General features: G+C 54.7%; 1 protein-coding gene across 1 annotated transcript in view; it reads left to right on the forward strand.

Moving 5' to 3' along the window:
- The window catches only part of CCDC12 (coiled-coil domain containing 12), a 47,163-nt gene that overhangs the window by 18,640 nt on the left and 6,211 nt on the right, over positions 1 to 22,312 (forward strand). Inside the window, exon 3 of the mRNA XM_019632791.1 lies at positions 11,933 to 12,000. Coding sequence (XP_019488336.1) covers positions 11,933 to 12,000 — 68 coding nt within the window. The remainder of the gene's footprint in view (positions 1 to 11,932; positions 12,001 to 22,312) is intronic.

Genomic DNA, 22,312 nt, shown 5'->3' on the forward strand with positions numbered 1-22,312 from the left:
TTTGCAGCCCTAACAGTTTGTGGTTTTCTTACTTTGCTCATTTGGTAAGAATGAGCATGGTCAAACTTCTCTGGCTACTGTGCAGAAACACTCCCAGGCCTTGGGTCTGTTTGTTTGAAAGAGTTCTGGAAGCATGACGCAATCTCAAAACCTCAGTTTAAATGCTGACCTATGTTTTATGAGTGGTGAGCCATTGGGTAAGTCCCTTAGTTGTTCTGAACCTCGTTGTTTGGATGGGATGATAGTACCCGATCGCAGGGTAGTTGTGGGGCCCTGTGTGCATGAGAGTGAAGTGTGGGCAGCTCACGGAGCACTACATGGCACCGTGCAGCTGGATGGGAGGGACTGTCCCTCCAGACAGACTCAGAGACAGCTGCCAGCTGCTGTCCTTGAGGTGAGAAGGTGGACCTATATCCAGCTCGTTTTTTCAGTGACCTCAACGCCCTTGCCCATTCCTTTCTGGCCTTTTCTGAATGCCTTTTATAAATAGCACTCTAATCACATTATTGCCACCTCCCACTTTTGCTGGCTTCTCAGGGCTTGTGGACTAAAGTCTGGAGCCTAGGCTGGCCTTCCCCCTGCCCCTGTGCACTCCGGGCGGACGCAGGCTCAGGCTCGTACACACCCACCCCTTCCAGTCACTGCAGCCCTGCCCGCTCTGCGTAAGTGGAACGTTCCCTCTTCCTAACAGGCACAGCCTGCTCGCCCTCCAGGTGAGTGCACGTTTCATCTTGTCCTCAGCTGTTAGTCACTTGGCATTCCCGTAGCACCCAGGAAGTTACGGTACTCACCTTGGACTGGCTGCGTGGCAGCTATCCATTCACCTGTCTCCTTTCCTCTCACCTGCCCCTGGGCTCCCTGAGGGCAGCAATCACACCTTCATCACCTTTTTGTCTGCCAGATAACAAGACTCACAGGCACTCCGCAAACCTTTGAATGAAAAGATGAAGCAATGAGACAGGCCCATGGACTTGGGAGTTGGCTCAGCTGAGATTTTTCTCAGAGGAAAGCAGACCTGGCCTTTGGGAAGAGTCCAGGGGCTTATTTAAAGGTCTGCAGGCTGTAGCCATGACAGCAAGGTGAACTTCACTGTGTGAAGTCTATTAAGACAGTTACATTTCCAGAATCTGTTGTGTACACACGGATTGGGGGTGCTTTGACATCTGTCCACGTGGAGAAGAGCTACACATTTTAGTTGGTCACAGGCTTTGAATAAGCGGTGGTGTGGTGTGGCTAACAGGAGCCCTGATGTGGTCCTTGGGTGGCTCCTGCGGAACTGTTTGGGGGGACCCAGCACGTGTGCCTAGCGTGTGGGGGGCGAGGTGGAAGGTGCCATTTTCAGTGGCCACTCACTTGGGTATTCAGGCCCTTGTTTGCTATTTCCATCAGATCCAAAGATGGCGAACACACAGTAGAAAGGCTGCTCCTCCCTCCAGGGCTGAGCCAGCGGGGTTAATGTGCAGAGGGAAGCCCGTTTGTTCTCGTCTGGCAGCCCCAGAGAAGGTCAGACACCAACCAGCTGCATGTCCTCAGGACCAGAGATTGTGGGTGACTGTTCCGTTTCCCAAAACTGACCAGCTGGGCCCCCCTGCCTGCTGACTTGGGCTGTGCACCGTGAGGCGATGCGCAGGGCCCCTGCGCCCACGAGGCTGTCTGGGTATCCACGCCTCGGTATTTGCCTTTGTGATTCTCTCACCCTGGCTTTCATCCTACCATGGTGAGGCGGTCTGGTGGTTGGGAGTTCTGCTTTGTGGCAGAGGAGGCATTTTCCCCTGCAAAAAAAGGGAAATGGTGGGGCGGGTGAGAGGGTGGGAGGTAACCTCATCGTTCACCATCAGTTAATGTCTTAACTGAAATTTTCACCCTGAATCGGGGAGATGTTTGGCCTGATTGGAGGGCACCTCGGCCTGCAGTGTTGCTAGGCCAAGTTCGGGCTGCAGAGGGACCTGCTGTGTGCAGGCCTATCTGCCCCCTCCCCCCCCAGCAGTGCTGGTTTTCGTTTTTTGGGGGTTTGTTTTTAAGCTTGAGAAAGGTCATTAGACGTTGCCTGGACTGTGTGGGGCGGGCGGGCCAGCCTGGTTTCCTGCTCTCCCGCTGACCAGGCGAAGGTCAGAGGAGTCTGTTTTGAGTTTAAGCACAGTCAAGACTGAGCCGGGCAGCCGGGTTCCTCTAGTCGCTTTTGTTTTTAAATCATTTTGTTATTCATTCATTTGGCTATAGAATTAAAGGAAGTGGAAAAAATCCTCCCCACAGTCGTGTTGTGTGGGCCCGTGAGGCCCTTGGCCTTGTCAGTGTAGGTCGCACTCCTGGTTGTGGGCGTGGGCTCCATGCCCCTTGCTGCCCTGTGTGTTCTGTTTCTCCACGCCGCCTGTCAGGCCACTATTTTAGTGACCACTCTCGCTGGTTGCAGAGCAGCGACCTGCCTAACGTGCCCTGCGGGTCAGACTCACATCATACTTCCTGCTCTCCCGATGATGAGAAACACAGCTATAAACACCTCTGCACGCATTGCTCTTTTATCTCCTTGCGATGCTTTTCTGGGATGGGAGTTCCTGGCCCAGAAATGACCAAATCTGGGGCTCCTGATGGCTTGGTCATGGCCCTCTGAAATGTCACCAGGAAGAGCTTTCAGCCCTGTGATGTGATGCTGAGGTGCCATTCGACACCAGTGAAGGACCTGAATGTTGAAGGCCGGGGTGGGAGCAGGGCCAGAGCTGAGCGCAGGTAGGGGAGCAGTCCAGGCCCGAGGCCCACCCTGCCCTGGGGCCCTGATAGCCCTGAGCTGTGTGCATCTGGGTGCTGGGTGGGCTCCTTAACTGCACATCGCTTTTGTCATCTGTGAAAGGAGAAAGCCGTGCTGACCTCATTAGATTTCTATGATTAATTAACTAATACTTATTATTTTAATTAGCTGAATAATTACTTGCCTGGTGTGCTGTTATGAGTGCTGTTACTGTAGGAAATGCAGCTGAACATAGATGAAGGACGGTTGGGTCCAGCCCTCCCCGAGCTTCCCTTCTACTGGGAGGTCTTCTAATTTTATGGAACTGAGTTAGATTGGAACCTTCCCACACTCCGGAGCAGTGGGCATGGTTGGGAGTTTTGCTCTCATTCTACAGGATAAGAAGGTAATTGTCAGGGGGGAAGATAGAACAAACAGTCAAGGGATGAAACAGCAGATGTGTGGTAGAAAGAGCTGTGTGTGTGACAGGAGGGAACTGGGCTGCGGCTGTCATGTCCCCAAACGGATGGAAAGAGCGTGGGGTCCGACATACACAGACCTGAGTGGTGTCCCTGAGCCGCAGCCCCTGGATCCATGAGGCAAGCCCGTGGTACCTAATACCTGGCGCTGTTGGGAGGCTAACAGTGTGTGTGTGTAAGGGGGGGAACCTTGTCTGCATGGGGGGATTTGCCTTTGAATCCTGCCTCCCCCGGCTGTTCATTCATCCGTTCACTGTTGGTCCAGCTGCAGTTCTGTGCCGGGGGCTGGGGAGCGCTGGTGGACAGGCCTCGGGAGCTTCAATCAGGAGGGAAGACGGATGACAAACCCAATCTGGTGTAGGCAAATCCAGCTCAAATCAGATGTCTGGGACCGTTTCCATTAGCGGGCTCGCCTGGGAAGAATGCCGTCTGCTAAAAATGGGTGTAACCTTCGGCCAGTGCAGGGGAAAGCGCTGAAACCCACCAGCCGTCTCCAAGCTGAGGAGTTTTATGGGGTAAAGATGGGGCCTCTGTGGGGAAGCCGCACACAGGTGCCTGTTCCTCCAGCCTAGGGCCTCTTGTCACTCAGCCCTGAGGAAGGCAGAGCCATCATTCTTCATTTGAGCCTCGTTTTTAGAAATCAGAAGTTTGTCACATGTAGAAACTTGGCAAAAAGTAAAGAAGTGCTTTCAGAAAAGGATAATGCGTCCTATGCACACATTACTGCATTAAAAAATGTCAGGCGTAGACCGTATTCTCTGCTGGTTGGTCTAACGGTAACGAGCTTTCCGTTCCCCAGCCTGGGTCTGGACCCTGGGTCCTGGGTACCTGTTAAGCCTGTTGTGGTTCCCGGAACTCAAGAGGCTGTCTGCTTTCTTGGGTTTTGGGAGGGGTGAGGGATGGAGCTGGGGGTGAAAATGGAACATCTGGTTCCCAGGAGGATGTCGCAGGGGGCAGGGGGCAGGGGACAGGGTTTGAGTTAGGCCCATCTCTGATGGACAGCAGAGCTTGGAATACCCAGGATGCCACTGTTCCCCGTGGTGGGTGTCCATGGGGTCCTACACCATATGGTGGGCCCACGTTACCTTGTTTAATCCTCAGCTCTCCCTGCTGAAGTAGCACCAGCCCCACTCTGACGGGAGAAAATGACCTCAGAGAGGTCCTGCAGTTGGCCCCTGGTCCCGGTCCTGCCCCATGTTAGCAGTGGGGTTGTGACTTACCTACCCCCTCCCTGTCCAGCCTGACTGCCCAGAGGAGCCGATCCAGGCTGGCTGTAGAGGACCTTGGCGTGACCTTCCGAGGGCTTCTTTCCTTCTAGGGACGTGGGGCACACTCACAGCACTAGTTGTTCCCTTTGCTGCCCCGCCCCCACTCCCGCTCAGCCTCTAAGATGCAGGACAGGTGGTACTTTCTTCGGGGAGCCTCTCCAGACACCTCATGTGCCACCCAGAGAATTCCCCCCACCGCCTTGCTGTTGACACCCTCCCTTTCCTCCCCTGGGTCACTACCCCCTTGAGGGTCTGAAGAACTCTGGATTCTTACTCTAGAAAAAGGAGCCTTCTCACAGCTAGCTGGTGTGTGTGTCAGGTCACTGACCTCCGGAATCCTGTCCGTGGGACTCAGGCTGAGTCCCCACCCTGGTAGTGAACACTGGGTGCCTGCTTATTCGTTTCCCCTCAGCACCCAGCGTCAAGTACCTAGCACAAGAGAGCCAGTGAGTATTGGTTGAGTAATGATTTGCTGGAGGGGTTATCAGCTGCCTCTTTTGAGCACGGCTGGTTTTCCAGGTGCACCTTTGGCAAGAAAAGGACCAGACTTGGTTTGAGACCAGCTCCCACCGCCACCTCCCGCACTTCTCTGCCATAGGCAGGACTCAGCGAGCCCTCTTTCCCATTGCTGAGGACACCTGGACAGGCAGTGGATCCTCTGCCTTTGTCTCCACTGCCTTCCTCAGGCTCCAGGCATCAGGCCTCAACCCTAGTCTGCCTGAAAGCTGCCACACCTTTTCTCTTTGTCCCCTGAGTGCCACCACCTTTTTTTATCCGAGGCGCCTTCATTCTCCCTGTGAGTCATGGTCAGAACCTCAGCCTGTTTCTGACTCCTCCCTGTCGTCGCAGCATTCAGGCACCCCCTTGTTCTATCCCACTGCCACTGACCTAGTTCCGGCTCCTATCTGCAGCCCTTATCTCCAGGTTCCTTACTGTTCTCCCAGCCCCCAGCTCCTGGCACTTTGTTCTCTCTCTGCTCACAAGCCTTTAGGGAATGTCTGCGCCCACGGGAGCACGGTGACCTTCCCCTGCCGAACTCAGTCTGATTCTTGTTGAAGCACCGAGTGGGGAGTCAGAAGATCTGTCCCCTGCGCAGATTGTCTGTCCTGGGGCTGCAGAGAGCACAGGTGAGCAGGATGAAAGGGAAAGCTCACATGACCTTTGCAGACTAGAGCAGTCAGGGCTTGTTTCCCGCAGCTTCTCTGCAGCCCTTCCTGTCCTGCGCTGGCCGGAGACGCCCTGCCCTTCAGGGTCTGCTGCCTTGTCCGCCCAAGCTGCAAGCCTTCCCCCTTCCTCCCTGGTCACTTCATTCTTGTAATAGTGCCATAATGGTGGTCTGATAGCCCTTGTTTTCATAGCTGAGGAAACCGAGGCCAGACAGGGCAAATAACCTGCCCAAGGTCACACAGCAGGGCAAAATGGAACCAGGCTTGCCAGCTGGGTTCTGGCCCAGAGCCCGCACAGTCTACCGCCGTGCTCTACTTGCTAGAGGTAGTGTTAGGCCCGTGGGTGCAGACGGGTAAAACCAGCATCTGTCCTCAAGGAACTCTCTGCCTGCTGGGCAGACAGAGTGGGCACAGGGAGTCCCAGCAGCAAACTGAGCGCCAAGGACCCAGAATCGGGCTGCAACCCACCCAGATCACCCGTTGCGCAGGAGAGTCAGAACCTCCCCTCCCCATCCCTTCCCCAGTCCCTGGGCAGCAGAGAGCTGTGCAGTTTCAGCGCCCAGGCGTGGTGGCACTCAGCCCAGCACTTATCACCGCATCTTGAGGGTGAGTCAGACCGGGTGACTGCCCTACCCACTATCCCCTACCCCCTACCCCCTGAGTGCACTTGGAACCCAGCTCCCACCACAGCCCCACCCGACAGGAAGTCCCTCCGCTCTGAGGACCCGGCAACAGAGTGAAATTGTGAAACCTGCCAGGTTCACCCTCAGCTTTGTCAGTTCCTGCTGCGTCCCCGCCCCAATTCATGTCCATCTCTCTCTGACTTCCCCACCCCGGGCCCAAATCAGAACTGGAAAGGCTCAAACTCGGGTCATTTTTACCTGTTCTTAGGGCATTAGGATTTGGGGCCTTGTTCTCTTGATTGTTGAACAGCAGGGCTATTTCTGGGTACAAAACACCAGTTGCACTGAGGTTGAGCTAACACCTTGGCCTTGGGCAGTGACAGACTAATGGTGGAAGGAACCCAGATCAGAAGTTGGAGCGTTCTCTGTTCACCCTTCCCTGCCTCCCTTTTTCTCTTCTGCGGGGGAGCTCAGGCAGCAGCTCCTCTTAGGATGAAGCAGGGGCTTGTTCCTTGTCCCCTCAGCACAAGCACTTCTGCTCTAGCACTGCCGCCACTGATGGCAGTTCCCAGCTCTCATTAATCTTAACCACCTTCCCCAGCACATTCGCACCAACCACAGCTGGGACAGGTCCAGACTGGCAGTGAAGCATCTCACCTGTCTCCTCCCACGTCTCACCTAGGCTGCCAGAGGGCCTCTTCAGAGCGTGGTCCTTTGCCGGCTCAGCCCACCCATGGCGCTGGAGGAAGGCCCTGTCAGCCCCTCTACCCCGACCTCCATCAGTCCCCGCCGGGCTGGCCACGTGGCTCTGCCCTGCAAGCCTTGACGGTGCCCTTGCTCTGCTCTCATGTCTGTGCCAGGCAGTACCATCCCCAGGCATGCCCTGCCTTCTGGAGCCCCTTGGTAGCCTCCCATAGGACATTTAGACTTGAGTTAAGGGCTACTTACCTCCTTCCCTGACAGCACTGTCCCATGCCAATTTCCCAAGTAGACAAAACATTTAACGGAAAGACAAGAACCCTGCGCTCACCTGCTTTCCTCACCACTCGTGGCAGAGTTACATGTTCTAAGTCTGCTCCTTTGAATAGACTTGAGATCCTTGAGGGCAGGGCTTTTGTTTCCTTCATCCTTGTGCCCAGGGCAGACCCAGCACACACAGGAGACCGGGGGCCCCAGGGAAGAGGGACCCTTTTCTTTGCCTGGGTGGGGAGGGCAGCAGGAAGAGGTGCATCAGCCCCCCATCTCCCCACCCCTCCTCTGCATTTCTGGTGGTTGACTGAGCTTCTAGTAGTGGTCCTCCATTCAGGCAGCAAATATGGATTGAGCCCCACCCCACTTCGTATACCATTCAGAGGCAGGTGTACTCAGCTAGCGAGGGCTCCTTCTAGGAGGAGACTTGGGAGCAAACACATCATTAAAATACCAAGTCTGCACATGGCCCCAAATTGATAAACCTCTAGCTGGTCTAATAAAGTAAAAGAAAAGGCCTACATTATCAGTATCAGTGGACATCACCACAGATCCCACAGGCATTAAAAGGATAACTAGGGAATAATTATATGCAACTGTATGCTAGTAAATTCAGCAACTTAGGTAGAATGGATATTTTCTTAAAAGATACAGGTTAATGTCCGACTCAAGAAGAAATAGAAAATCTGTAGAGTCCTGTACCTAAACCTCGCAAAGAAAACTTCAGGCCAAGATGGCTGCACTGAAGTCTTATCGTACATTTAAGGAAGAAATATAATATCGATTTGCACAACCCTAGTTTTATTTGTAAAAGTTATGTTCCTGGCAAAAGGATTTCGAGCATTATGAAACATGAGGCAGGCCCTGTTTGGGGCAGGGCTGCTTCTGAGAGCCCTCGAAGTCCTGCCTCAGAGGCCCTTTCCTCCTGCAGGCTCTGGGGAAGGTGAGGGCAGGGCCAAGGCCTTGGTGTGAAAACCTGGGCTGGGGTCAGAAATGTGGGGTACACCCAGGAAAGGCAAGCAGGCTGTGGGGAGGACCCGGGTCCAGGCTGGCATTTCTGCCTTCTAGCCACCAGCGTTCCTTGAGAGCTGGGCTCTTGTAGAGTTGGTGGAGACAGGAGTGTAATTGGCCAAGAGTTCACAAAGGTTGTCTAGCCCAGGCTCTGGGCTCGGCCTGGAGGGGCTCCAGGAGATGCCCCCATACTGAGAGGGACTTGAGGAGGGGGTAGTGGACCTGGGTATGAATAGGAATGACCATAGGCTTGTGCCCTGGGCCTAGGGTCAGACTCTGACGTGCTCTGGGCCCAGAGGGAACAACAGAGCCCGTTGCCTGGGAACCCCACAAGGTGCCTCCAGAACTGGCCAGAGGGTAGGTTTTCTTTGGTGTTAGAATGGATATTTCAGGATTTGAGACAGGGTCCCGGTGTTCTGGACGGGGGCCAGTGTGAATGGCCTGCAGGGCAAGTGGTGGGGCCTCCGGAGGTTGGACCTTGAGGAGAATGGCTGTCGTCCTGGGGTGCGGGGAGCAGCGAGAGCTGTGAGCAGAGGGACAGTATGATCCGACCGGTGTCTTCGAAGGGGATGCCAGTGATATGATGGAAAAGGTGGAAGGAGATTTAGGGGAGATGGATTAGAAAAAAAAGGAGAAAAGTGCAGCAGGCAGCTCTGTCCTCCAGAGTGAAGGGGGTGGCCGGCCGGCTGGCAGGAGCGGAGGGGAATGGCTGTGGGCTCGGTTTTGGTGGGGGCCTGTGCCGGTGGTATAGGAGGGGGGAAGTAACGAACAGGACTGGGAAGGAGGCAGAAGGGCGGGGAAATGAGTAAGAGGGGTTATAACGGCAGTGAGTCAGATTTAAGGGTCTCGGGGTGTCTCCAGACCCCCCGGGATGCTGTGTACCTGGGGCCTGCCTGCACTCCTCCCATGGGTGTCTGCCAGTGTTTAGACCTGGACTCCGGCTGGCTGTGGCCGGTCTGAGTGCACACGGCCAGCTCTGAATGGGGGTGGGCAGGAGCAGAGCTGTTTTTAGAAACCAGGTGCCACTCTTTATGCATTCTCTGTCGTCTCCTTGGTGAGAACCCAGGGCGGGGGTCAGGAGGACCTTGATCCAGACCCGAGCCACCTCTGCCAGGCTTCCCATGGATTGAAATGAGGGCCTGATGGCGGTGGTCCTGCCAGCCCCCCCAGTTCTGAGGCTGCTGCACACTTTCCCCCACCCCAGGCAGTGAGGGTCCTGCCTGGTGGCCGAGGCCAGGATCGCCCAAAAGCCATCTTCCTTCTCGTGAATGCTCACTGCCCCGTTGGCATCGCCGTTTAGCAGGGAGGCTGGCGCGCCGTGTCCCCGCGTTTGTGTGGCCAGTGTCTTTGTTCTCCTGCTGCTGCCCCTCACGCATTTCTTCACGGCCCCTGCGCATAGCACAGCGTCCCAGGCTGGGGTCATCCTCAACCAGTGCTGCACCCCACCCACCAAACTGCTGGGCAGTTTTGAAACGTCCTTTAGACAGGTGGTGGTTTCTCCTTTGTTAATGAATAACTTGGCCTTTGCCGAGGCACTTGAGTGTCTCTGGGATTCCAGGAGGGTGGTGGCAGCTGTGGCCACTGAGTTTGCCCTTGCTCAAGGGCTGGAAAGGGGCATGGTGTTTGCAAAGGACTCGTTCCCGAAGGCTGTCCCCACAGCTCCCACCCTTTTCCACCAGCTGCTCCAGGTTAACAGCCCCCATGGAAAGCAGCCTCCCTGCGGGGTTGCCCACCAGCCCACGTTAGGGGACAGCTGAGCCTTTCTGCTCTTCTGCCTCTGTCCTTACCAAGGGGAGTCATCCGTCGCCCCCTTTCCCCGAGGCAGGCACCTCTGGCCATCAGTCTGCTGGCTGGCAGTTGGCAAGGAGCTTTGTGTTTGAGTGTCTTGGCTTCTGGCCTGCTTCATCGGCCAGCATTTAGTTGGGGGGTGGGGGAGAGGGAGTTCATGTATCATGGCCTCTGTGGAAGATCACCCCCGGGCCCCAGCAGCCCCGGGAGCTACGTGGAGAACCCTGACTCGTTTCTCAGTTACACATTGGTATTCTGCTCTCCCTTCCCTCCTTGGCTATCACCAAGTGAATGCCTCCCTGCCCTGGGCCTACATGCCAAACATGGTCTGCAGGCTCTTAAGAAAGGCCTCTGGTTCTCCCTCCAGAGGCTCCCCAGTCTCCCCTCCCGCTCCTGTTGCCTTGGAACCCTGGCCAGAGCCCTGGTCGGCCCCACCTGCCTTGACAACCTTACCAGCGTTCACCTCCACCGAGACTGCTGCTCCAGTCACCTGCGTGTTCTTCAGACCGTACCCTGCCCTTGCTCAAGCTGTGCTCCCCTCCACGAATGCCCTTCCTACTCCTGTCTCCCCAAATGTAACACCCAAGTTCTGCCCACCCCTTGGTAGGAATGCCCCACCCGCCACACAGGACCACGTTGACCTCTTTCACATAGCTGCTGTCACTTGTTCCTGCTGCCTTGTCCCCATGAGACCGAGCGGCCCTGGGTTCAGAGAATGAGGGGGTGCATCTCTGTTCACACCTGAGAAGCCTGTCTCTGGGCCGTGCCGCCAGCCTGGTTTCGGTGGTCCTCACCCCCATAGGAATGGTGGGGTCTGTGTGTTCTCAAGGTCTCCACAATGAACACAGGCAGGAAGTGACTCAGGGCCAGCGGCACTCGGCACTCGGGGAGGCACTTGCCAGTGGCATAAACAAACTCCTAGGAGAGGCAGTACATGCAGCTTTGACTTCTGATTTATGTGTCAGTGCCAGCTTGGTCTTATCTTTCTTATGTCCCTGTGGCTTACAGATCTCAGGACACTGCTCCAGCCAGAGTCAGAGGCAGGCCACGTCAGTAGTGAAGTAAACACTGACTCCCCTAGAGGGCCACCCTGAGGTGCAGGGAGTCCCTCCTATGTGTCCATTTGTCTGCAGGGTAAGACTGATCTAGCAGCAATAGTCACGTGTTGAGGGAGAAAGCTCAGGAAGGCTTTCTGTGCTGCGCTGGGAGCAGTGTGGTTGGTGGTGTCCTTCTGTTGGGGCCTCCATACACCTGGAGAACAAGCCTACTAGGTCAAGGTTGAGATGACCATGACTTCTCAGGCCTTGCAGAGAGGTCGTGGCAGGAGGAAGACAAAAGAGCCAGATGTAGAAGGACTTTTTCCCATAGAAACTTGAAACTAGTTCCTGAATGCACTGCAGGGGTGAGTGATTGCAAGCCCGGTCCTGGTCTGAGTTACGCTCCTCTTTCTGGAGAGGCCCCTGGCCTGGAACGGGAGTCTGGAGGCCTGTCCTGCCTGGAGAGCTGGTGGCCGCTCTTCCCCAGGCTCTCCCAGCTCAGCAGGTGGCTCCATCCAGACCCATGAAGGGGGCTGGTGGCCTGCCAGTGCGAGCCCACCCACCAGCTTTGCTCACACCTGAAACCTTCTGGCTCCTGCTAGTGTTGTGTGAGGCCGCTCCGAGCCTGGGCCTCGGCTGGGGCCATGGGCTTTTTCATTCTTCCAGAGGAGTCGGGTGAGTGAGGCTCCAGCGTCGTGCCCGTCAGTCACTTGCAGCGGGCATGTGCCCCACTCAGAGGCTGGAATGCCAGGCTGGTCCCTGCCAGGGCGTCCGATTCCTAAGATGTCCTGTTCATTAATTGCCTGGGAAGTGTGGACTGGACGTAGGAACAGTCATCTGAGCAGGTGGTTTTCTCCCTTTCTCTTCAGGACAAGGAAGATGGGGAGCCAAAGACTAAGCAGCTCCGAGACGGGGAGGAGGAAGCTGAGAAGCACAGGTAAGGCCCCTGCAGCTCTCCTCGAGCCCCTAACAAGGGGCTCACCCATGTCCTCCCAACACCGCGGTCAGGTCTCTCCACCCCATGGCTGCCTGGTTCAGACCTAAAAACCTACCTTTCTCCCTAGCTGGAGCCTCCTCTGCACCCTCCCCCATTGGCCACCTGATTCTCAGCCACCACATGTCCCCTCTTCTCCTAAAAGCTCTGCGTGGCGTAGCACCTGCAAAATCAGGTTCAGACTCTCCCTGGGCTTGAGCTCTGCCCACCCCTCCTCCGGCCTGGGCCAGCCTCCCCTGGGTTCCCATGTCGCCTCTCAGCGCTCCCTGACAGCACCCTGACAGCACTGCCTCTACGCCCTCCCCTCCGCCTGAGATTCCTTTCCTTGCTCGAGGCCCCTGCTGCTTTCTTTTGTCTCTGCCTTCCCGCCAGCCCCTCAGTAGTTCACTTAGACTATTTTGCCAAATCCTGTCATCTGGTTGAGTCAACTGAAGTCTCTTCTTTCTTTTGTCTCTGCCTTCCCGCCACCCCCTCAGTAGTTCACTTAGACTATTTTATTTTGCCAAATCCTGTCATCTGGTTGAGTCAACTGAAGTCTCCCAAACACAGATCTCTTACCCGAGGTTGCAGGCACTTGAGTGCTGGAACCTCCGTAGAGCTTCAGAGGCTGCTTTGCCTAAAACATTCCTGGGAAATGTTTTCAGAGCCAGTGTGTGTGTGTGTGTGGGGGGGGACTGTGCGATTTTCTCCATGAGCTGGGGACAGCCTTCATGTCTGCTAGCCCTTCCATGCCAGAAGTTCTGGGGGGTCCCTGTCCTCCCACCCACTCCCAGCCCTGAGCTGGGGCCACAAGGCTAGCTGGGGAGCTCTGCTTGGGGTCAGATTTGGTGTCTGTGGACAGGCAGCCTTGGTGTCCTTGGCCCTGAGCAGTTCCTTCAGGCACAGGGACTATGCAGGGGCCTCCTCGTTTGGGGGAGCAGATCTTGGTGCCCCGAGGAAGCTGACCTCTGTGGGCTGTTCATGGAGGGTGTGTTGCAGAAGGGGATGGTTGCTCCCCAGAGGAAGCCGGCTGGCAGCTGGGAGCAGGCCTTCCTGGTGTCACAGCCTCGTGTTGCCTTCACCAGTGCGAGTGGAACCCTCCCAGGCGCAGGCCCCTCCTGTCTGCCTTGTTCAGGAGCCCATCTCAAATGAAACAGGGCTCTTCCAGTTCCAGAGGTGTGTGCGTGTACACACGGCTTGACAGCCTACCAGGTGTGTTCACGCTGTCCTCACAGCAGCCCTGTGGGGTCCCTGCCACCTTAGTTGGGCTGAGATGGTCATGGTCACAGCTTTGTGCTGAAAGGCTGGGATGTTAAATGACAGCACCGGGACCCTCGCTACCCTAGCACTGTGCTCTGTGCTTTCTTGTTGGGCCTTAGTACCCCCAGCACCTCACAGGCCCCTCGCTGGTGACAGCGACAAAGGCCAGATGGTTGCTCCTTTGTCTGGTGATCCCAGCCTTGTGTGATGTGGGGGTGGGTGCCTGCAGTTTCCCCCATTCTGTGGTAACTGTTGAGAGAACCTTTGGTTTGCTTCTGGTTTGTTCTTGGGTTCTCAGTCATTGGCTGGAGCCTCAAGTCCCAATTTCTGGGCTGTCTTTGCTTTGCTGGGAGGTCCCGTCTCTGAGCCTCCTTAATGAAAAAGAGAAGGCTCATTGGTTAGCAGGTGGGTGGGCGGGTCATACAGTAGACTGGACTGGTGAACCATGTGATTAAATCTCAAACGTTTCGTTGAATGGAGGGAAAAGTAGGCTTCAGATTGAGACATGCAGGGCAGGAACTTTTATGTCAAATTCAGAAGCACACACAATAATATGTGTGTTATTCAGCCAACAAGAACCAATTAAACTGGTTGTCTGATTTGTCCAGGGTTCTAGGCCCCTGGGAGGCAGTAGTGGACAAAACGCGTTCCTCCCACATGGAGCTGCCATTTCTCTGGAGGGAGCCAGACTGGCAACAAATTGGCGTGTGTGTGTGTGTGTGTGTGTGTGTGTGTGTGTGTGTGTGTGTGTGTGTAACAGGTCAGGCTGTGAAGCAAAAGCTGCAGAACAAACAGGCACAGGGCCTCAGATTAGTCGCGGGCAGATGCAGCCAGGAGGAAACGGAATTAGGGAAAAGCTTTAACCTGCTAAAATATGTGATTTCTTTAAAAAGAGAGAGAAGGAGGGACAAACCTGTCTCAAATATGACAAAATGTTGCTTTTGTTGACTCTGCGGGAGCTGAATTCATGTGTTGTGTTAACTCTCTGAACTTTTCTGTGTGCTTCAGATATTTCATAATAAAAACACGGTGAAAAAGAACGCGAAGGGGACGCACGGTTCCAGGTTCCTATCAATGAGCTCTGGATAAAAGAGACCCCACTCACTCGGAAGGTTTTAATGGGTCATTTGTGATGGAGCATGACACCCTCTCTGAAGTCCCATGCCGAGCCCACTGACTGGGCAAGTGCAGGCCCCTGTTCCTTTGCTCATAGCAGCCCAGAGGCCACACGAGCTGGCCATGGAATTGGGTTCTGCTTCGACTTGTCCTGCTCGCTTTTCTCTGGTTGGCCTCTTGAGGCAGTGGAGTATGGTGAATTGGTCAGCAGCTCCTGGTAACCGGGAGCTCGCTTCTGCAGCTGTCCATCCAGAGACCGTGGGCAGGTGGACTTTGACTTCTCTCAGCATCCCTTACTGGGCAGGGCCTGCTGCTCAGTCACTCCCTTGGTTGTCAGGAAGCCCAGCCTCAACTTGGAGTGGAGTTGTGTCAGCATTTGTAGCCCCCAGGAAATGTGGACTCTGCTGACTTCAGCAGGCTGAGAGCAAAGGGAAGGCAGGGCAGAGCCTTGGGCCCAATACTAAGGGGCCAGACCCGTGTGGCTTTAGCCCCAGACTACGGGGTGCAGCGCTTGGGCATGGGCTTTCCAGGAAGAGCAGGAGGCAGCAGTCTGTGTCCACCATGCAAGCAAGGGGGACTTTTCTCCTCTCTATACCCCAAGTCTGGAAAGGGACTCCCAGCAGGATGCTTATGGCTTGGGAACAGGCTCCAACGCCCCTAGGCCACAGCCCCACCACAGTCCCCTTTGCCACTGGGGAGAAAGGGGCGACCTTCCAGCTCCGCTGGAACGGGGAGGGGTGACCTCCGAGGGCAGTCACCAGTAAGTGTCTGGGCTCCTGGGAGGTACAAACAGCCTGCCTCAGTGCAGTTCAGCCCAGGTGCCAGGTGGGCAGCCCTGAAGAGTGCAGTGCCCGCTCAGGGCTGCCTTCAGCCGAGGGCAGCAGGGCAAGGCCTAGTGGAGAACACGCCTCTTGAATTGGGCCTGGAATCCCCGAAGGTCGGATTTGGGCAGTGAAGGCCCAGAGGGGTGAACCAGCCGTGTGAAGGGGAGTGATGTCACCCCTTGTTAGAGGCATGGACAGACATCCCCCACCCCCTCTGTACAGGCCACTGGAATAGCGAGGGAGACGTAATGGTGGCCTCATAGGCGCTGCGCAGGCAGGTGGCAGGTGGCCCGTTCCTTTGGTTGATGTTAGCGAGCTTGTTGTGCACTTTCTTTTACACTGCACAGGACTTAGGGGAAATAACAGGTGTTGAGGCAATTCTTTGTTCAGCAGCAAGCACCAAAATTGCAGGAACTAGACAGATGGAGAGAACTCGGGATTTAGGAGCAGTTCCTGGGGTCAAGGCCAGGCCCTGCCGATGATCGGCTTTCTGACCTTGGACAAGTCACGGTGCCTCTGTGAGCCTCCTCACCTGGGTATCTTCAACTGAAAGATGGGGGGAAAAACAAAACTCGATTCCCTAGGGAATGGAACAAATACCATAGCGTTTACCAGGATGGTGTTGGGGATCTGGGCAGAAGGAAGACACTTTGAGGCCCTCCTGAGGGAGCTAAAGGACTCGAGACACTCCTGGAAAAGGCAGAATTAACTTTTACATAGGCCTGCGCCAACTTTGCAAATAGGGCAGTAGTTGGGCAAACTGGGTGATAAGTAGAAGTAAGGCTATGCGACCAAGAAATTAGTGGCCAGGAACCCTTTCGTAGAGCGCCCCTTACTTGGTACGGGAGATGGTCCTTGGGAAAGAAGTTGAGTAGCATCGTTTAGCACATCCAGTTGTCCGCCCAGATGCGCTGTGGGGCCAGTGCATTTCCTCAGTTTGTGTCTGAGGAAATGGGACTCCAGCAGAGTTGGAGGCAGGCACCCCAGGGCCTCGCCCCTCAGCCATGCTGGACAGTCACCCACCTTTCTCTCTGCCTGTGCTCCTGCCTGTCTGCCCAAGGAGACTTCAGAGTCTTGGCTGTTCTAGTTCCTTTGCCTTTCCTTATAAAGTGTAAAATCAGCTCCCGAATATCTATAAAAATGCTTGCTAGGATTTTGATTGGAATTGCACAGAATCTGTAGATCACAATTCCTTTTTAAAATTTCTCTTGCTGTCTTCAGGATAAATCCTGATCCATCCTCATAACAACCAAATCACCATCAGGTGGGGAGTCAGTCCCTCGCAGGTCCCCCAGCCCAGGCCAGGCTCTGCGGAAAGAAAAGACGAGCACCCCCCCTCCAGAAGGGCCCCTGCTTCCCTGGGCGAGACCTGCACTCTCCCAGCCCACCTTCCCTTGTGGCTAAGAACAGCTAAGAACACCTCTGCAGGGGTGTCCATGACTCATCTCTAACAGCCCCCTCTTACTGCCTAGATAAGAAAGATGTGGTCTGTTGGCCCTGGAAAGCTGGCCCACAGAAAAGGATGTTCACGTCAGCTGCTTTTGTTTTTTTAAGCCCTCAGCCACTTCCTCCTGGTGGAAGGTCGGCTGATGTGTGCCATGGAGGCGTGTCTAGGTAGGGCTTGTGGTTGACAGTCATGGCCACCCTGCCAGGTGGAGGAGAGGGGAGGTGTTGCACACTCCATCGGCCATGGGGCAGGGGAGCGTGTCTTGTTAAGTGCCTGAACAAGCGAGCCCCAAACCCTCAGCCCTCACAACCACTGCCTCCTTTGGGCTTTGGATCGACATCTACACCCAGCTGGAGCAGTCACCGTTCAGGGGCAGTGGTTCACCTGGGGGTGGGTGACACGTCCTGCAGAAGAAACTGGGCCATGAACCTGCCTGCTTCGGGATGGAAAACCGGTTCTCCAACTCCAAGTGAAGAGGTCCCATCCCAGCTGAGGCCCTGCCCAGACCTGGCCTGGCGCCCGAACCCTTTAGGCTGGCAAATGGCAGACCTGTGGTCTGTGAGATGGGTCCCCAGGATGGCGTCTGTGAACCATGGTGTCAGCTTGATTTGGCAAACATTGCCCCACTCCAGAGGTCACCACCTGAATAGCTCCCACCTCTGCCTCCTGAGTTACCTCCCTCTTGCCCATGGGGTGGGGGTGTCCCAGGCATGAGCAGAGACATCAGCGCGGCTCCAGGATTTGTGCTGAGGCAGCACCCCAGAGACCTGCAGCCACCCTGTTTTTCCTGATCCTGCTGCTCTGGAAGGCCCCAGAATGGGGGAGCATGAATTCCGAGAGAACTGCTTGCAGGAAGGCGGTGTCATGCAAAGCAGTGGGAAGCAGACTCTGCTGTGTGACCAGGTCGTGCACTTCCCCTCTAAGTGTGCGGAGGGTAGGGCCGGCTGGGTCCTTTCTGCGTGGAAAAGTCTTCATCTTGTATGTCACCACATTCAGTCCTCCAAAGCCTTTCTCATTAAATCATCCTCCCTGTTCTGGGATGGGTGTGGTCACCATGAAGTGGGAAAACCACAGTTCACGCAGGTGACGCAACTTGTGTGAGGTCTCCCACCTGAGAGGGAGTAGAGCGGCACTGGGACCCCTCCCCTGTTCCCCGTCTTGGAGAACAGTTGAGCCCATCTAGCCCTGTCATGTCACATGGGGAAATGGCACACTCCTGTCCTCCCCCCGCAAGCTCCCGAGGCAGGCCAGGCCTGGCTCTGCTCCACCTTCATCCTCAGGGCTGCCCCCAAGAGGGGAGGTGCTGTGGCCTTTGTCTCACATGCCCTCTCAGCTGGGGCTGGAAGGGTGGGCAGTGGGTGGCGAAAGAAGAGGGTCTGTTTGGCAGTCTGCAGCCCCATGGGGTTGAGCTCCATCCATCTCCCTAGCGTGGTCTGTGGGCTAGGTTGGGCCCCAGGAGGGTGGGGGCCAGGAGACTGCAGGCTGCTGTCCCCCAGCCACCTGGGCCCCAGACGGCCCGTGTGGCCTGTCCAGTTCTCATGTGGGCCCTTTGGGATTCAGCTCAGCTGCCATAAACCATTACCCCTCTCCTCTTTTTAAATTTGAATTGATCAAGTACATAAATTACAGCTCTTTTCCAGTTGTGAGAAATTTAGAAAGTACAAATTAACGTGTACCTGTGCATGTCCTGCTGTTCTTGCTGCGACCTTTTTGCATACCATGCCTGACCATCTTTTGCTCGGTGTACTCCTATACAGTTCTCAGTGGCTGCTTAACACTTCTTTGAGAGTACTACCATAATTAATTTTTTAGTTCTGGATTTTGGCATATCAGCTGTTTCTAGTTCTTTAAATGAATATTAGCTATGTGTTTTCAGGTGGGATGGGTGCAGAGCTCAGCTGTCATTTTTAGAGAACCCGGGCTGGGCTCTGCAGTCTTGGGTGGGTGTGGGTGCAGACCATGTGACCCAGATGTGATGGCAGCTGCAGCGAGGCAGAAGCCTGACTTAACTAACGCCTGGCCCTGGTCATTGCCTTCAGCAGCTGCTGGCTGTTTCTAAACCATCCCTCAGGCTAGATAGCTGGCGCTATCGGCGGGTCTTGGGCTGGCTCGGCTGGGTAAGCTTGGGTGAGCGTATCTGTCAACCTGTCTTGGTGGGGTCCCCTTGTGGGTCTCGCCCCGGGCTGGCTCTGGTTATTCTGTCCTCCCTGTTTTTAAGGTGACGGTGTAACTGCATTATTTCTGCCTCTAACACCTGTGACCCACTGTGATTTTAGGGGCTGAGGGAGGGTCCTGGCAGCTGGGAGAGCTGAGAGGAGTTTTGAGAATGGTCCTGTATCCCATCTGTTTGCGGTGACATTCCATCCTGATCTTGTACTTTACCTATGGTGATTTCCACCATCCCCCGATTCCCCCATCCCCTCCCCCCATGGCCAGGTGTTCTGATTGCGCTGTCCTGAGCCGTCCTGTGCCCGCAGGGTCTTGGCCATCCCCTGGAAGGTGCTCATAGGCTACTCTCAGGCGCTCTGCCAGAAGAGAGCCCAGAGGTGTCTGCCCCATGGCTGTTACAAATTATGCTGCCAGAAGCATTTGTCTGTAGGACATTTTGTTTTGCTTGTCCCTGTTTGTTACTATTTCTATGAAGAGCAGGCAAGGACCAAAGAAGTAGTCTTGGGGTTTCAACATTTTAATGGGTTTTGAAGGAAATGACTAGATCAGGCTCTGGAGCAAGCAATTGTGGGCACGTTTGGGATAGTTGTCTCTCACCTCATTTTCCTGGGCCTGCAGGGTCTAGCCTCTGGCAGCACCAAACAAGGCCATGTTGTTTGTGTTGGGGCCATAGGGGCGTCTCAGTGTGTGAAGCCTAAAGCAAACAAGGTTATTAGGAGTGTGTGTGGGTTCCTGGAAGAACCGCGTCTCTGCCCTGGATACTCAAAACTGAAAGCCCTCTGTGGTCAGAGTTGCTGATATGTGCAGCCAGTGCTGGTTCCCAGGAGCCTGCAGGCCCTTCCCGGCCCTGACTTTCCCCAAAGCCTGTTACTATGCGGAGAACCTCAGGACAATTCTCCCTGACAGGGCCTGTATGGGAAAAAGGAACCCAGGTAGCCAGGTGGGAGGGCCTTGTTCTCAGTGGGAAGGCCGTGTGGGACTGCTCCATCCTGGCCTCTCTCCAGGGGTCCAGGACAGGGGTGTGTGTGTGGAGTGGCCCCAGAGCAATGAGAGAAGAAGTGAGGCTAACACCCCAAAGGGTAAGACTGGCAGCAGGAAGGAGCTGGTGAAGCCGGCCAGGGGCTGGGACACCTCCATGAGCAATGTAGACTTTCTCTGAGACTTACTTGCTAGTGAAGGGATTGGACCAGGTCATCTGGAAGCTTCCTTTCACTCTGACCTTCCAGAACTCAACTCTGCTTCTGGGCTTCACATTTTACAGAGAACACCAACTTTTTCCACCCCCCGCCCCTGAGTGGCACTTACGGAAGGAGTGAAAAACACCCCCAAGGGGTGATTTCCCCAGAATCTCCCTGGCCAGCCCACACCCGGGGGTGCCCTGCAGCTGGCCTTAAGGAAGCCTCCTAGTGGTCACCATACCTGCTCAGGCACCTGACATGTCTCCCCAGACACCAGGGAGGAAGCAGGGAGAGGAGATGGAAAAGCACATTTCCCATTTTAAGGAGACTCAGTAGGATGTGAACTCGGGCTTCGCCCTGTTGCTTTGCCGCAAAGACCACAGAAGTCACTTGAGTTGGCTGCCCTGACCCAGCCACATCTCTGCCCCTTTTTTATCTCCTGGGCACAACTTCTTTGCTTCCTGCATTGTCTTCCCAAACTTAGGAGGCCCGGAGAGCCTCAGGCTACCCGGAAAGCTCTTTCCCAGGGCCCTCTCTGAATTCCTGTGCCCTCCCAGGCCTGCAGGGAGGACCCCGTGCCAGAGCTGGGTCTGATAGGGGCAGGGCACGTAGGACAGACAGCCATGAAGGAACCACATGCATGGGGTATGATGGCTGCCGTGTTCTGGGTAGTGAGGCAAAGAGGGGGCCTTGGGGTGGGTGGGGACATTTGGGGAAGGGGAGGGACTGCTCACAGTGCCACCTGCTTGAGTTACCTCTTGAAGCCCACTGGGGAAAGTGGATAGCATGAGGCCAGGACTGGGTTCAGAAGTTTAGCCTTGTTTAGGGAACACTGGGCGGCCCTAGATCAGAGGGAGTGAGAGTGCAGGTATGCTGTGTCTGCCTCCTGTGGGAGAGACAGACAGGCTGAACTCAGACGATGGCTGCCCACATGGAGGGGACTGTGGGTGGCCCAGGACATGGGTGCAAAAGGCAGGGTCCTAAAAGACCTTGGGCTCACTGGGCTTCTATCCGAGATCATTTTCAGTCTCTAAAGTACTTCCTTTAGTGTTTCTTGAAGAACAGATCCTCTGGTGACTCATTTTCACAACTTTTCTTTGTCTGGAAAAGTCTGTCTTTGAAGGCCGTTCGTTATCAGTAGATGTATGGTTTCTGCTGTTCTATTGAGAAGTCAGCTGTCAGTCTTAGCTTCTCCTTTGACTGTTGCGTGTCTGTCTATTTTACTTATTTATTTAAAAAAAAAGATTTTATTGGGGAATTGGGGGAGGGGAACAGTGTTGGGGAATCGAGAGAAGGGGAACAGACAAGCTGCTGTCCTTGTCCTTCAGTCTAGTTGTGGAGGACGTCACTTCACTGGCCCGTGTTGGTATTGTGATCATTGTGCTCTTCCCGGGTGAGGCAGATTGGTTGCTGGCCATTGGACAGCGGCTCACGGCGGCTCTTGGCAGCTCATGCCAGCTGCTGGCCGCTCACTCTGGCTGCCAGCCACTCACAGTAGCTCATGGCAGCCCACTACAGCAGGGGCTGCAGCCTATGCCGTCGCCGGCGACTCACAGCAGCCCAGCTCCAGGTTGAGCTGTTGTTCAGCATCTTAGCTGTAGAGGGCGCAGCATCACTGGCCCACATGTGGGATCCGAACTGGGGCCCCGCTGCTCAGAGCTGGCGTCCCAAGCCAGCTCTTAACCAACGTGCTCGGCCGGCCCCGTGTCTATTTTAAGAATTTCTCTTTTGTCTCTGGTGTTTAGTAATTTGACAATGATTTGCCTAGGTATGTCTTTCTTTTGAGTTCATAGTATTTCTTTAATCATGGCTCGATGTTTTTTCATTAGTTTTGTAAAATTCTCAGTCATTATCTCTTTAACTATTGCTTCTGGGTCTCTAATTACATGCCTGTTAGGTCTTTTCATCATGTTGCACGTCTCTTATGCCCTTTTCTGTGTTTTCCTTCCTCTGTGCTTCAGCCTGGACATTTTGTGACCCACCTTGCTGTTCGCTAGTTCTTTCTTTACCTGAATCTAAACTGCTGTTCAGCCCATTTATTGAGTTCTTAATTTTGGTTATATTTTCAGTTATTGAATTTCCATTTGATTCATTTTTACAGTTTTAAATTCTCTGCTGAAATTCTCCATATTGTGGTTTACCTTCCTGAACTTTTATTAATTTCAGTTATTTTACGTTTCATTTCTGATCATTCCAATATTTGGATCACCTGTGAAAGTATTTCTTTTGTCTTTATTTTTTCTCATGGCTTTGGTTGAATCCTGGATATTGCATATGAAAAG

Source organism: Hipposideros armiger, unplaced genomic scaffold, assembly GCF_001890085.2.
Source record: "Hipposideros armiger isolate ML-2016 unplaced genomic scaffold, ASM189008v1 scaffold_18, whole genome shotgun sequence".
Classification (NCBI taxonomy): Eukaryota; Metazoa; Chordata; class Mammalia; order Chiroptera; family Hipposideridae; genus Hipposideros; species Hipposideros armiger.